This window comes from Phalacrocorax carbo, chromosome 18 (genome assembly GCF_963921805.1).
Source record: "Phalacrocorax carbo chromosome 18, bPhaCar2.1, whole genome shotgun sequence".
Classification (NCBI taxonomy): domain Eukaryota; kingdom Metazoa; phylum Chordata; class Aves; order Suliformes; family Phalacrocoracidae; genus Phalacrocorax; species Phalacrocorax carbo.
This window is the reverse complement of record NC_087530.1, coordinates 5691830-5705023: the sequence shown is the minus strand read 5'-3', so window position 1 is coordinate 5705023 and position 13194 is coordinate 5691830. Positions and strand designations below refer to the sequence as shown.

General features: G+C 45.4%; 1 protein-coding gene across 5 annotated transcripts in view; it reads right to left on the bottom strand.

The window, feature by feature from the left end:
* RAPGEF1 (Rap guanine nucleotide exchange factor 1) overlaps positions 1-11638 on the bottom strand; it is a 90110-nt gene extending 78472 nt beyond the window's left edge. Inside the window, exons 1-2 of one of the 5 annotated variants that reach the window (XM_064468710.1) lie at positions 11385-11635; positions 9546-9785 (exon numbers count right to left, since the gene is read on the bottom strand). In XM_064468710.1, the coding sequence (XP_064324780.1) occupies positions 9546-9564 (19 nt within the window). In that variant the 5' untranslated portion in view covers positions 9565-9785; positions 11385-11635. Of the gene's footprint in view, positions 1-9545; positions 9786-11384 lie in introns of all 5 variants that reach the window. The other 4 variants (XM_064468712.1, XM_064468713.1, XM_064468709.1 and 1 more) reach the window with 4 other exon arrangements.
* Positions 11639-13194: the final 1556 nt, after the last annotated feature.

The window sequence follows — 13194 nt, the reverse complement described above, 5'->3', positions numbered from 1 at the left end:
TAATAAAGAGCCGCATCAATCCTGCCATGCCCAGGCAGTGACACAAGTTACACCAATGTCTGGTCCGAACGATGGTTTTGATCCCTTGGACCTTGGCACTCCCCAGGCTACCAGCCAAATGGAAGCTCAGAGAAGTTCTCCTGTGTATCACTTGTGGTATACCTGACGTCCCCAGGGAGCCCTAGAAGCATTACAGTGAAATGCACACCTCAGATTTGAGGTCTAATGAACAAGGCTGTAATTCAGCATAAAACCTAAGAGTAAGAGCTGCCAATGCATATTTAAAGAATTTATACAAGTGCTTTCACCTGAGACAGACAGGAGCAAAACCATCTTTGTTTAAAGTCTTACCTGGAAATAAACACAGATGGTAATGAGAACCAAATTCTCCCTTTACCCAGTTTTTAAGGATTCATTTGCCCTGCCATTTTAACTATGATACTTTGGCTTTTAACAGCCACTCACCCTTCACTGCCCTCGACTGGCGCCTCTGAGCTGTCCCCAGAAAGCAGACATATTTGCTTTTTTCCAAAGGATTTTGCTTATCCTTGGCATTCCCCATTCCAGGCCAACCAGTTCCCAGTTCAAGTAGTCTTTGTCCTAGCAGCAAAGGAAAACTTTATTTTTAATCAAATTTTTTTACCTTTCAGCCTGATGCCAAATCCTCAGCTAACGGAACACGATACCCTGTGTCTCCCTGGGAAAAGCAGCACAGGGGAAAGCAAAGAAATTCAACTTTAAAGGTCTAATGTCTGTTTCATCTTTGGGAACTAGAAGCAAATTAGATAAAAATGTTGCCAGCTCACAGACCTGCCCCCAGCAACAGGGTTAATATTAAGTGAGCTCTTGCAGGCATCCCCTCTGTGGTACTTTCATTAGTCCTCTCAGCAGTGACTTGCAAGTGAGATGGGATTTTTTCAGAGGCAAGCGGTCTTGTCTCCTAACTCTGGTTTCCTTCCAGTCTGAGGGGCAAACACCATGGCCAAGCGGCACGTTGGCTTTAGCGCTGCAAGACGCAGGTGTGCCAAAGCAAGGGTGGCAGTGAAGAAATGCCTTCCCCAGCTCTGCCTCAACCAAAGATAGAGCAAGCGAGCAGTTGGCTAAATCAATGCATTCACCTCCACAGTAACTACGGTATCAGGCAATATCTAAAATCTCTTTGAACAGCTTCCCAACAGGACAGAAATCTGCCTGGGGCTGGGATTTATCTCCCACAGACTTAGCTGGGTAAACGTGAAGCATTATGGTCTACACCAGTCATGGTCACCACAGGCTTTTCCTATAGTCTCTGGTGAAAGATGGGCGTTTCCAAACCAGTATAACCACTATTAAATCCTTTTAACAACTGCTGGAATCCACAAGGGACTAGAAATTATTAGACCAGAAATTATACATAAATAAAAAATATTTTTAGACTTTGTATACACAAAATTGTATCTATTTCAGTATAGGTGCAATTCTGAGCCAGCTTCACAAAATTGACTAATTCTGAGCAAGGATATTCTCAAATCACCATAAATCTCTATGCATTTATCTTACCTTCATAAATTTAGATGCAAAAGCTAAAATGACACATCAGTTTTTAATTAATATAAGTGTGATGGTGCAAGAAATTTAGTGGAGAAATACGGAGAAGTTTCTACACAATAAAGAATTTGTATTGTTCATGCTTAGACCTTGCCTATACATGAAGGTTGCATCAATTAATCCAGCTGAGGCTAGAGTAGCTCGCTGCACAATTTTCTCATATTTTTTCAAAATACAGATTTATCTCATGCCTGAGAATTTTACAGTGCAAGATAAACTAATACGTGACAAGTTTAGACTGACAAAATGCTTATTCAACTGAATGAGCGTAAGATCATAACCTTACTTAAATCATCAAACAGCAAACTACATCATCCAGCTCTTATTTTAAAAAAGAAGCCTTTTTCTATGAGCAGCAAAACTAGTGAAACTCTACCTAGTCTTCTTCCAACACAAGAAATCTAGCTTCATCTCCCTCGGCACCCCTCTGAACAAGAAGCAGCACGTGTGACAGTGATTCTGAAATGATGTGTGTACCAGTTGACACAAGACGGCCAAATGGAGTATGGGGTGGCTACATTTTCCCTTTTGCCATAAAGAAGGTGCTATTTGTGGTCTCTTCATTCTACTCAGTCTTCTACAGAAAATGTGCAGAAATTTAAATAAATTTCTAATATCAATTCCTCTGCAAAGTTTGACTGAAATTGGCCAAGCGGTCCAAGAGTTCTAACAGAGGATGGATAACCATCACTATTTCCTTATTAAAAGATGCTACAGATTAAGTAAGAGAGGTACAGACGTAAGAAGCAAGCTTACCTCTGAGCAGATGCACCAAGTTACGCACCAAGACTCAGTGGTTCTTCTTTAAAGAGATACTGTACACCTGAATATCACAAAATTGGCCATATTTGAGAGCGCCAGCTCACTGTAAACAACATACTTGAAATACCATTTCTTATATTCATTAGAATGTTTTAACAGGGTGGTTCTACAACTTCCTGAAGTGCCTCTCCTGCAAACTACAACAGACCAGACTGATAGAGCAGAAGGGCCACGGTTGCCATTGACAAGGAGCAAACAGCTATTCACAGAGCAACCAGAAACACTAAGTTGAAAACAGAGAAACACCCCACCTCAGTTTCTGTCCGTTACATTCTCCCAGGTATTGCTCAAATAGATACAAGACTTTTTTAAAAAAAAAAAGCCACGTGACTTTCAGATGCATAATGGGGTTTGGGTACTGCAAATTTCTCCCATATAGTAGCCCCAGAGAAGCAATTCCAAGCAGTAAAAGAGTAAACTCAATCCCTGCACCACTTTTTACCATGCTCCATCAAAAATCTGGCATCAGACTTAACATATAATTTCATGTGACCTTTGCAAGGATATTTATACAGATGAACCACCTCCTGAACAAACCAGTGCTCTACATTTTCTCTAAGTCCCTGTCAATTCATAGATGAGCTCTAACTAAATCTGTTGGTAGACATCCCTAGTTCCTCAAATTTATTTTTCTTGTAAATAATTCAGTCTAAAGCTTCCTCTAATTAGAAAAGAAGAAAACATACACTTAAAAAAAATAAGATTGAAAAAATATATCCAGGTAGGGATATTTATTTTGTTTGTATATGTAAGTCACAACACACAAATGACTCCCAACAATGACATGCAAGGTTGCATTGTTAAGCAGAACATGGATGGGAACCACCCGCATTTTATCTCCCCATACTCAAACTGACAAACTTAAGTTAATATAGTTAGAGCACAAAATGAAAGGGTGATGTATCACCCAAGGAAAACTGTGTTTTAAACAGCATTGTCCTGCTAACTGAAAGCCACTGTCAGATAGATTCATTGAGCCCTGCAATCTAGAATTGGTTGGAATGTACTATGCAACCAGAACTAAAATATTGATTTCCCTGGGTGCCCTTTATTGCATGACGTTTGGTTCGTAAAGGAAACTTTCTAAATATGGAATTAATTCCTGAGGCTGTTTTACCACCTCTTGGGCAGTATGGACTGGACAGATTGGTAGACAGAGAAGCACAATAAAAACATCAAAAGGTAGGTGATAAAACAACGCATGCTGTACATTGTGAACACACTCCTTTTGCCTCCTTTTTAATTATTAAAGACTACCTGAAAACTACAGTTTAACAGATACAGAACTACATATTCAGTCTCTCGTTAAAACTCCATCAAGGTTTAATGAACCAACCAAATTGCTGCATCTCCTTACTCCAACTTTACCAGCTATGGGTAACTATTCTTTGACTTCAACCTTTTTTCATTTTTTCCTTTCTTTCCAGAAGCCTAAAAGGAAAATTCTCATCTGTTTTCTTTCAAAACCCAAGATTTTTGTACATGTGAGGGATGAAATGAAAGATCTTGTTTAGAATATAAATGGGACTGATTCAACGAATGTGTTAAGTACACAACAAAGGGCATCCCCACACCAAGCCTTCAGAGAGAAAGAACGAGAGCATGAGAGTGCAAGCAAGCTTTAACCTTTCCCCCTCAGCAGGATAATGAATTAATATTTCCTTAGAGGCACCGATGGCCATACCAAGATGTTAACTTGAATCACAAAATGAACAGTATTTTCGTGACACCAGAAAAGCTCTACACAAAGCAACAGAGACCGTCACCCAGGTAAAGTAAGATAATGCAAAACAAGCCATTGCTTAATTTGAAGAGCTTCAGCCCCATAAAGAAAGCTCTTCTTCAGGTACTACGCATGCTCAGTTGACCCTCAAAGAGTGGTATGAAAGGGGAATGAAAAAAATGAAAGAAACATGAAACCAAAATGCTAGCCAAGGCTTAGAATCTCCATGCAGCTCTTGTCAATTCTCAGATCTTTTAGATAACTTTCCTAAATATGATAGAATAGAAAGCAATTGTAGGAGAACTGATTCTCCCAAATACCATTGATGTCATATCCCTCACAACACTAAGCAAGCAAGCACTCTGATACAGACCATCTTTTTCTAATACTTGTTTCTATTCACTTCTTCCTTGCTCTCAGCATGAAAACATTATCTTATAAACTCCAGGGGAGGTGAGCAGTGGTAGCAACTAAACCAGCAAAGAGGCTCAACATAAGGAGACCGTTTCAAAGCTGAAGAGCTTCAACTGAAATATGCAACACAAATAAAGGTAGACCAATAATCTGATCCATCAGCTTTCTCAGGTTACTTCACAGAATATGTGGGAAATCATTTCTCTCTTACATAGATAAAATTGTTTTCTCTATCAGCATCAGTGTCACGTACCACAAGAGGAGACTGGAAATGTATTTTTGAGAGTGGATGCTATGGGTCAGGTAATGGAGCCATAAATTTGTCAGGCTGCAGTAACGTGAATAGCAGAACTGCAAAACATTCCTTTGGCAGCACGTCCCAACCTGCACGATTCCTGCAGCTTTTCTGGATTGCTGAAATTCATCTTCTGTCTCTTTGCCTTGCAACAGACTCCCGTGAATGCCACCGGGAGCCTCCTCGTCCGTTTTCCCTTTTTGTCATCCGTCTGTCTTTTCCTATTTGCTCTACCTGCATGCAACTTAGCTCCTCATTCCCTCCTCTTCTAACATGCAGGGCTTGCATGACCTCTCTCTGGCGTTTCCAACCATTCCATCAACACCTCCACTTGTGACGTCCCTTTTTCCTTCTCTGACCACCTTTTTATACACCTTGGAGTTCTGGGGCTGCAAATTCAAACCTGCAAAGGTGAATAAATATAGTTTTCCTCCAAGTAGCTCTCCCTTTTCCTCTAATTTCTACTAAAGAACTGAGACCGACACTCTATTACCATCCCCTTATCCCATTATGTTCTCCAATGATTCTCAGCTGTACACAATGAAATACAACCTCTGGTTATTCAGACAAAACTGACAAATAACAAAGCTAATATTCTTGCAGTAGCTATGTGATTTTAATACCCCTTCCATACTGCTTCCATGACAGTGGCTGAATCCTACAGTTTGCTAACATTAATAAAGAAATATAGACAGCTGTAACACCAAAGCAAAATTTCCCAAATATTCAGGGACTTACAGAACAAGAAATTTTCAATTGTTTTCAGAGAGAAAAGCTTATTCTGTCACAAATTTGAGAAGCTGAAGGATCCCTCTCCATGCACAAGAGTTTTCTCCAGATAATGTAAAGTCTCCACAGGAAGAACACAGACTGGAAGGATTCATTTCACTGCTATGCAAGGGTACACAGAGGTCAGTAGCTTTGCAAACCAGCAAAGGACCCCAAAACTCCAGATCTCTAGTTTTGGCAGAAAACGTTGGGATGATTTGCCTTAGAAAATGGAACAAGTTATATCCTCTACATATATCCAAACTATGCAAAATGATGGGTGTGGTGAGGAGCAGGAGAGAGGAGGGTGGCTATTAAATCACCTTACCTGTAGCTCTGACATGTAATTTGTTGTTTTTAATATACTACATAGTTTCTGGAGTTTTATCTGGCACAAAGACAGGAGATGCTCTCTATCACCTTACCTTTGCTGGTGCATAAGGATCTTCCAAATCAGACACTACAATAACTAACAATTCCAGCTGTCGCCTCTCAGTAGCCTGAGAGCTATCTAGACATCTCCTGTAATACACATAATAATTGAGTGCTTGCATTAAATCTGACTAGCCATCAAATGCCTCTACCAGGAAGAGGTACATCATCTCTCTAATTTCTTTAAAATGAAGTCTAGAAAGTTAACACTCCAAGTTCCTCCACATGTCCACTTGCAGTTAAGATACTGTAAGCTTCGGAATCGAACACTCTCCTTTCAAAGGATTTGTAAGTCAACAGCAAAGCTTATTTTGCCAACCCTACCCACAGGTTTTCAACTTTGGAATAAATAAGGAGTTAAGATGTATTTTAAAAAAAACAAAACAACCCATGCTTTTTCATCAGAGACTTTCTAGTTAGCACAGATGCATTTATGGATAGAGTCATTAGAATATCAGCTGAGGTATCAACTGCAATTCAAAACTTCCAGAAAGATGAACAAAACCCCAAGGAAACCTAAAAAAGCAGACAGAGGTACACTCCCTTCCCTAGGAACAGATACCAGGTTTCTTCCACTCGCGCAATAATACATTGCAACAAGTAAAGCCACGCTGATAGATTACAGGTCTCTTACAAATAGGAAACATTCTCTGCAAGTGAAGCAATGGACCTGGATGAGGGACAGTTGTGTTACTATCTTGACTGACAGAGAACTTCCACTCCTCTCTGCTTGCCAGGAGGTTAGCAAGAGCCAGTAAGAGTTACCACCACATAAAAATCACACCAATAGATATATTTAGTCATTGCGGTTCGAAGAAAACGATTGCTTGCACTGAAAATAAATTTAGCAATTGTTTCCAGTTTCTGCTTTTTCACTGACTAAGGCACAACCCAGCTGCTTCACATTCCAGTAGACTTCAGCTGTCTTTTTTCTCCACTCCTTGTCCACTTCCTTCTTACAACTGCTATGACCATCTCAGTCTTGCAGCAGTTATCCCACAGGCTACATTTCTGAACACTTCAATCTTGAAGCTATGCAACAAACACCTGTCAAGCCTACGCCAACTTATTAAAAAAAACCCACAAAATTCTGTTCTTTGTGCTGTTTTGTAGGAAACACTAAATAGTGATCTATTAGATCACAAAACTAGATGTAATTGTTGATGCATTTTAAACAAGTTATAATACACCACATATGCAATATTGATATCCGAGGGGCATATAGCACGCAGTAGGTCCAAGTAAAGAAGAATTGGAACTGAACTGCCTTTAGGGTTGTGAAGTGAGTCTTTATAAGAGTTTAATTTCCAGATTCCAGGACAAGACATTTCACAGAGGATTTTTACTTTGTTTGAAAACCATCGGTAGAGCAGCATTTACACTGGCCAACTGCAAACCCTCTAACTTGAAAGCCCTCACTTATAGTGAAGAACATTGTACAGTGGTGAATGCACAACTGAACGGAGAAAGAGTTCTGCCTACTAATTCACCTAAGCATACCTTAGACAAGGAGAAACTGCAGAGAACTGTACATGTGTAAAAAATATGCAGGATAATTTCTACAGAATGATCCAAGAGATGGTTACAGTTCCAAATATATCCTCCCCAAAAGTAAGATCCCCAGAAAACTTCACATTCATACAAAAACATTCACAGATGCACAATTCAGAATCACGTAAATCAGCGTGGAGGACTCTGAAGAAACAAAGTTCTTATAAAAGATGAGAATAATCTGGCCTCCTGAATTGTTTCTTCTATTTTGCCATCTTCCTTAAGAACAGAGTTGTCCTGGGATTACACCTAGATGTTTATACCACCAATACTAAAGGAGGAGACTTCAGAGATGGATTTGCTTATCAGGCAAATGTTTTTGAGTAAAAGGTGAAGAGAGCAGCATTTTTAGTCTGCTGCGACTAAATACATCTAGTTGAGTCCTGAGCAGAATAAAGATACCTGACTACACCCCACGTAGCTAATGCTTGAAACAGTTATCTCAAAAAACTTTTAGCAGACAGCTATTGGAAAAGCAAGCTTACATGGGATATGAAAGCCCTGCAAGAAATTACAAGATTAAGACTGAAAACATGAAGTAGAATAAACCTTCAAAGTATGGCACCCATATGTTCTTTGGTTTTAATAAAGGGCATTCTTGCATAGACCTGCTTCATGGAAGAGCTTTTGTTTTAGACATGACGGTGTATAACTGCTCCTTTATTCTCCCTGAATGATGCTGAATAGATCAACTCCCTGAAGCACATAATCCTTCAGGTAAATAAGTACATGAATTAATGTATTGCCGTGGTAACAGGAAACCCAAGCAGAATCTGTGACCTTCTCCACTCTTTCTTGGCATCCCTATTTTGGATTTTAGAGCAAAACTCTAAGACTAACTAGGGTGAGAGCAAATACTTCCTGAAAGTGAAGACAAAAAGTCACAGTTCTACAGTAATGAAAAACCAACATCGGATGCCATTGCTTCTCTTCAAGTCAATGGAGATTCTGCTTCCAAAAAGTGTTTGGATATCTCCTGGCTGGAGCCTAACGAAAATCAGCAGTCTAACACTAGTGAAAACAAAATATACCGTCTTACTCTACATTACCAGATGGCTCCCCTTCACTCCAAAGCACTGCTCTGAATCGCTCTACAGTGACCCTTCTGTTGACTAAACAACAGCACAGAGAGGCTCTAGAGGGAGCCTTGTCCGCTCTTCTTGGTGGACAGGGTGGTAGCTGTTACCTCTAATCATTTATTATTGTTTTTCATTAAGTGCCGACCAGGTGTTTCATTTAAGGACCCAGGGAGCAGATGTATCTAAGATCTCTAGGGATCTAACCTATAAGGTTCTTTATAAGGCTTCTTTACTCAGCAGTCTGGCTAGATGAACGTGAGAGTCAAACCAAAGCCCAAGCCAATTCCAAAGTTTGTCAAGATGGCTTGTTATCAGGCAACAGCCTATTTTATTTATAACATAATGGCTTTTGCATGCATTTCCGTTCCCATAAGAAAAAAGCAAATTCAAATGTACACAAATACGCAGACCTTAGACCTCATAGCATTTGTTTCGTGACTCCATATCCTTTGTTCTGCTACTGTATACATTTTGACAAATATTATCCCAGAATTACCGAGGTATTACTGACTGTGTTCATTCAGTGATGCTATTAACCAAACTGTTTCTGTCAATCAGAAGTTCAAACACTCAGAAACAGTGATCAAGACTGTACTGGTACTGTACCAAAACAGCTGGCTTCCAGCCTTCCTTCCCTCCCCTTCCCCGTCTTTTCTTCTCCAGTTTACATTTGGAATGGATTTAAATTTTTATTTTTTTAAATACCCTTCTTAAAGAAATGAGAGTACAAGCACTTGAAAGAGGACAGTTTCCCATATTTACAGTTTCTCTTGTTCAGCAAATCATCACTATGATACACACCCACTAGAAAGAATGCCTCTGCATCAAGGCTTCACCCATTGCATCTTCAAAACTGTACGTTTACAGCACTGACCTGGGGATGGATCCTGCATGATGTCTTGAGTTCTTCAATGGGAGTTCAGTGTGTTGCAAGGTCGGGTCTCTAGGTTGCGCAGCGTAAGATTTTTGTATGGTATTTTTGGCCTTTCTGTTCTATTGTTTATGGAACCACACTGCGTTTGTGTGTGTCTACAGAGTCATCTTCCCGCGTTTGAACTCTTCACGCTGCTTCGCTGGTGTGGAGTTATATTTACTATTCTCACAGGGTTATTTACTGCACGCGAATAAACAAAATGTGATCACTTATTTATACATCTGTAATTACTGTCTATAGTGCTATCAGCAGTTACTAAAATCCCAAGCCAAATTCACCTCTAGCATAAAAAAGTGGCAATTATTTAAAGCTGCCCCAGGTCTATATAGGCTGCTAACACCGTCCTTACTCAGTTCCCCGCTTCCCCGACAAACAGTTGCAGCGATACACCAGTAAGCATTGAAAAGACACAGCCAGAATCCCAAAGCAAAGCGTTATGCTGCGATTCTATGGAAGGGATTGTGCATCAGATTAACCTGTGATATTTCTGGAATAACATTTGTCCCATGATGTGATGTGCACTTGGTAGACAGTAACTGAGCGCTAAGAGCTGGAAACATGCCTACGTACTGCACTTAAAAGCCGGCTGCCAGGCCACCAGTCTGCTTATCCCTGGAGGCCGCTCCAGAACCCATATCACAGGAGAACATATTCGTATACAGTGCAGCGCAGAAGCCAGAACAAACTGGGATCGAGCGATCCAACCCAGAAAGCACTGCTACCAACTTCACTCCGTTGAATAAGGAATCTTTCCTAAATCAGTGGCTGCTGTCCTGGAAAGCCTGAGCGCTGTACTTTGCACATCCTGATTCAGACTGCTACCCTGCGTTCCCCAGCAGGAAACTGCCTAGCTATTCCTTACAATAAAAAAAATATATATACAAAACAGCATTGATTTTTCTCTGCTAATTAAATGCGACATAATTAAACTAAATAACTTTACTGCTTGATTTGCTAAACACTAATTGAATCTTTAAACGTACTACTCCCGCTACACAGAAAAACAGGGGCATTCAACCATCTAAAGTGACAACTGAGAACCAGACACGACTCCAGAAGCACAGAGAGACAATATGATCCGTGCTTCAGCGTTTCCTTGTGAGAGCAGAAGGGATCTCAGCAGCCTCCCCGGGCTCTGGCTCTAGGCGAGCACCCCAGGCTGAGGGGAGAGCTTTGCAAGAGATAGGAAAAAATGACCAAGTTCCCTCTGACATTTTGCCCACGGACTCATCTTTTCTGATCTTGCACAAACACCAGAAGAGGAAAGTTGGAGAAGTTGCAATTAATCATTGCATGTAGGCCCCAAAGCGTTGCAGCGCCCTGGCTTTGCTGATGCTTTGCTACATGGAAAGGACGGCAGGGGTGCGGGAAAATAAAATAAAAAAAGGAAAAAAAAAAAAAGGGAGTGAGGGAGGGAAGGAAAAAGCGGAGGAGAAGACAAAAAGCCTGGCCCAAACGGCGCCCGGGCAGCCCCAGGACCAGCCCCCGGCAGCGCGGCGGCGGGGGCGCCGGGCAAAGCATCCCCCCGCCGCTCGCCGGGCCCGGCCCCGGCCCCGCGCCGCCCTGACAGGAGCCTCCCGCCGGCCCGGGGCGCCGAAACCCTCCGGTGGCGGGGGGCCCTGCCCGCCTCCCCCAGCCCCGCCGCGCCGCGCCAGGCCCGCGGCCCCGGCAGCTCCGGAGGGCCGCGGCGGCGGCGGGGCGGCGCTGAAGGGAGGCCGGCGAGCGCGGCCGCCCCGGCGGGTTCCCCCCGGGCCTCCCCGGCCGCCCCGGCCCGCTCACCTGCTTTCTCGATCTTGCCGGACATGTCGGAGCCGGGCTCGGCGCTCAGGCCCCGGCCGCGCAGGTAGCCGGCTGGGCGGCCGCGGCGCGGCTGGGAGGGGGTGCCAGCCGCCGCCGCCTCCCGCCCTGCTACCGGCCAGGCCGGCCGCGATCCGGGAGCGGCGCTGCGGCGGCGGCCTGTGGAGCTCGGAGGAGGCGGCGGCGGCGGCAGCGCCCGCCCCCCGCCCGCTCCGCCGGGCCGCGAAGGGAAGAGGCGGCCCGGGGGCTCCCGCCGCACACGCACCCGGGCCGCAGCGCCGTCTGCCGGCAGCGCCGGGGAACGGCCGGGCGGGACCGGCAGCGCCCCGCGTCCATCGCCCCGCGTACCGGCATCGCTCCGGCGGCGCCTCAGGGCGGTCCTGCCAGGAGCGGGCGGTGGCGCCGGGGGCAGAAGGTGCACTCGGCAGGGCCCCCCGGGAGCGCTGACAGGGGACAGGCGGGGTGTTGGCAGCCATGGGCAGCGTCCTCAGGGAAACCCTCGCCCGTGCCCCCGGAGGTGTCGCTGTGGCGGGTCGCTGTGGAGCCCGGGGCGGCGTGGCGGGGACGCTTGGTACCAGAGGGGCAGCTGCGGGCCCAGATCCTCTCCCCGGGCCTCCACCGAGGGGATGGGGGAAACGCGAAATAAAGTGACATCCCTGGGGCAGCCCTGGGCCTCTTGGGTAGTTTTTCCCCCAAAATGCAATCCTCCATACGTGGGTTTGGGAAGAGCAGGGACCCGCTGCCCGCGGCACGTCCTGCGGGTGCTCCAGCCCCTCAGAAACTCGTCAGGCCCCCCAGGCGGGCTGCGTTTTTCAAATTTGCTACTAGGCCGGAATATTTCTTAGAGGAGTCGGCAGCAAAATTACAATTAACCAAAGGGGAACGAGGGTAGGATTTCTGCAAACCTTGGTATGTTTTTTAGCTCAGGCCAGACACCGGTGCTGCTGCCACAGGGCACCCTCACAGCAACCCCAGCATGCTCGGCAGTCCCGGCTGACCCAAACCATGGTCTGCAGCTTCCTCACAAGGGGAGGAGGAGGGGCAGGGCTGGTCTCTGCTCTCTGGTGCCCAACGCCAGGCCCCGAGGGGATGGCAGGGAGATGTGCCAGGGGAGGGTTAGGCTGGGCGTTAGGAAAAGGTTCTTCAGCCAGAGGATGGAGGAGCCCTGGAACAGGCTCCCCAGGGAGGCAGTCACAGCACCAAGCCTGGTGCTATTCAAGAAGCACTTGGACAACAGCCTCAGAGACATGGTGTGAATTTTGGGGTTGTCCTGAGCAGGGACAGGAGTTGGACTTGATGGTCCTTGTGGGTCCCTTCCACCTTGGGACATTCTATGATTCTATGATTTTATGAAACCTGGGGTCGCCCACGCTGCTGCTGGAGGACCTGCAGGAGCTGCAGGCGAGCGCCGTGCCCCAGCTCCCAGCTGCCCTACACCCATAGCTCTGCGTTCGAGCGCCGTGCCCCAGCTCCCAGCTGCCCTACACCCATAGCTCTGCGTTCGAGCGCCGTGCCCCAGCTCCCAGCTGCCCTACACCCATAGCTCTGCGTTCGAGCGCCGTGCCCCAGCTCCCAGCTGCCCTACACCCATAGCTCTGCGTTCGAGCGCCGTGCCCCAGCTCCCAGCTGCCCTACACCCATAGCTCTGCGTTCGAGCGCCGTGCCCCAGCTCCCAGCTGCCCTACACCCATAGCTCTGCGTTCGAGCGCCGTGCCCCAGCTCCCAGCTGCCCTACACCCATAGCTCTGCGTTCGAGCGCCGTGCCCCAGCTCCCAGCTGCCCTACACCCATA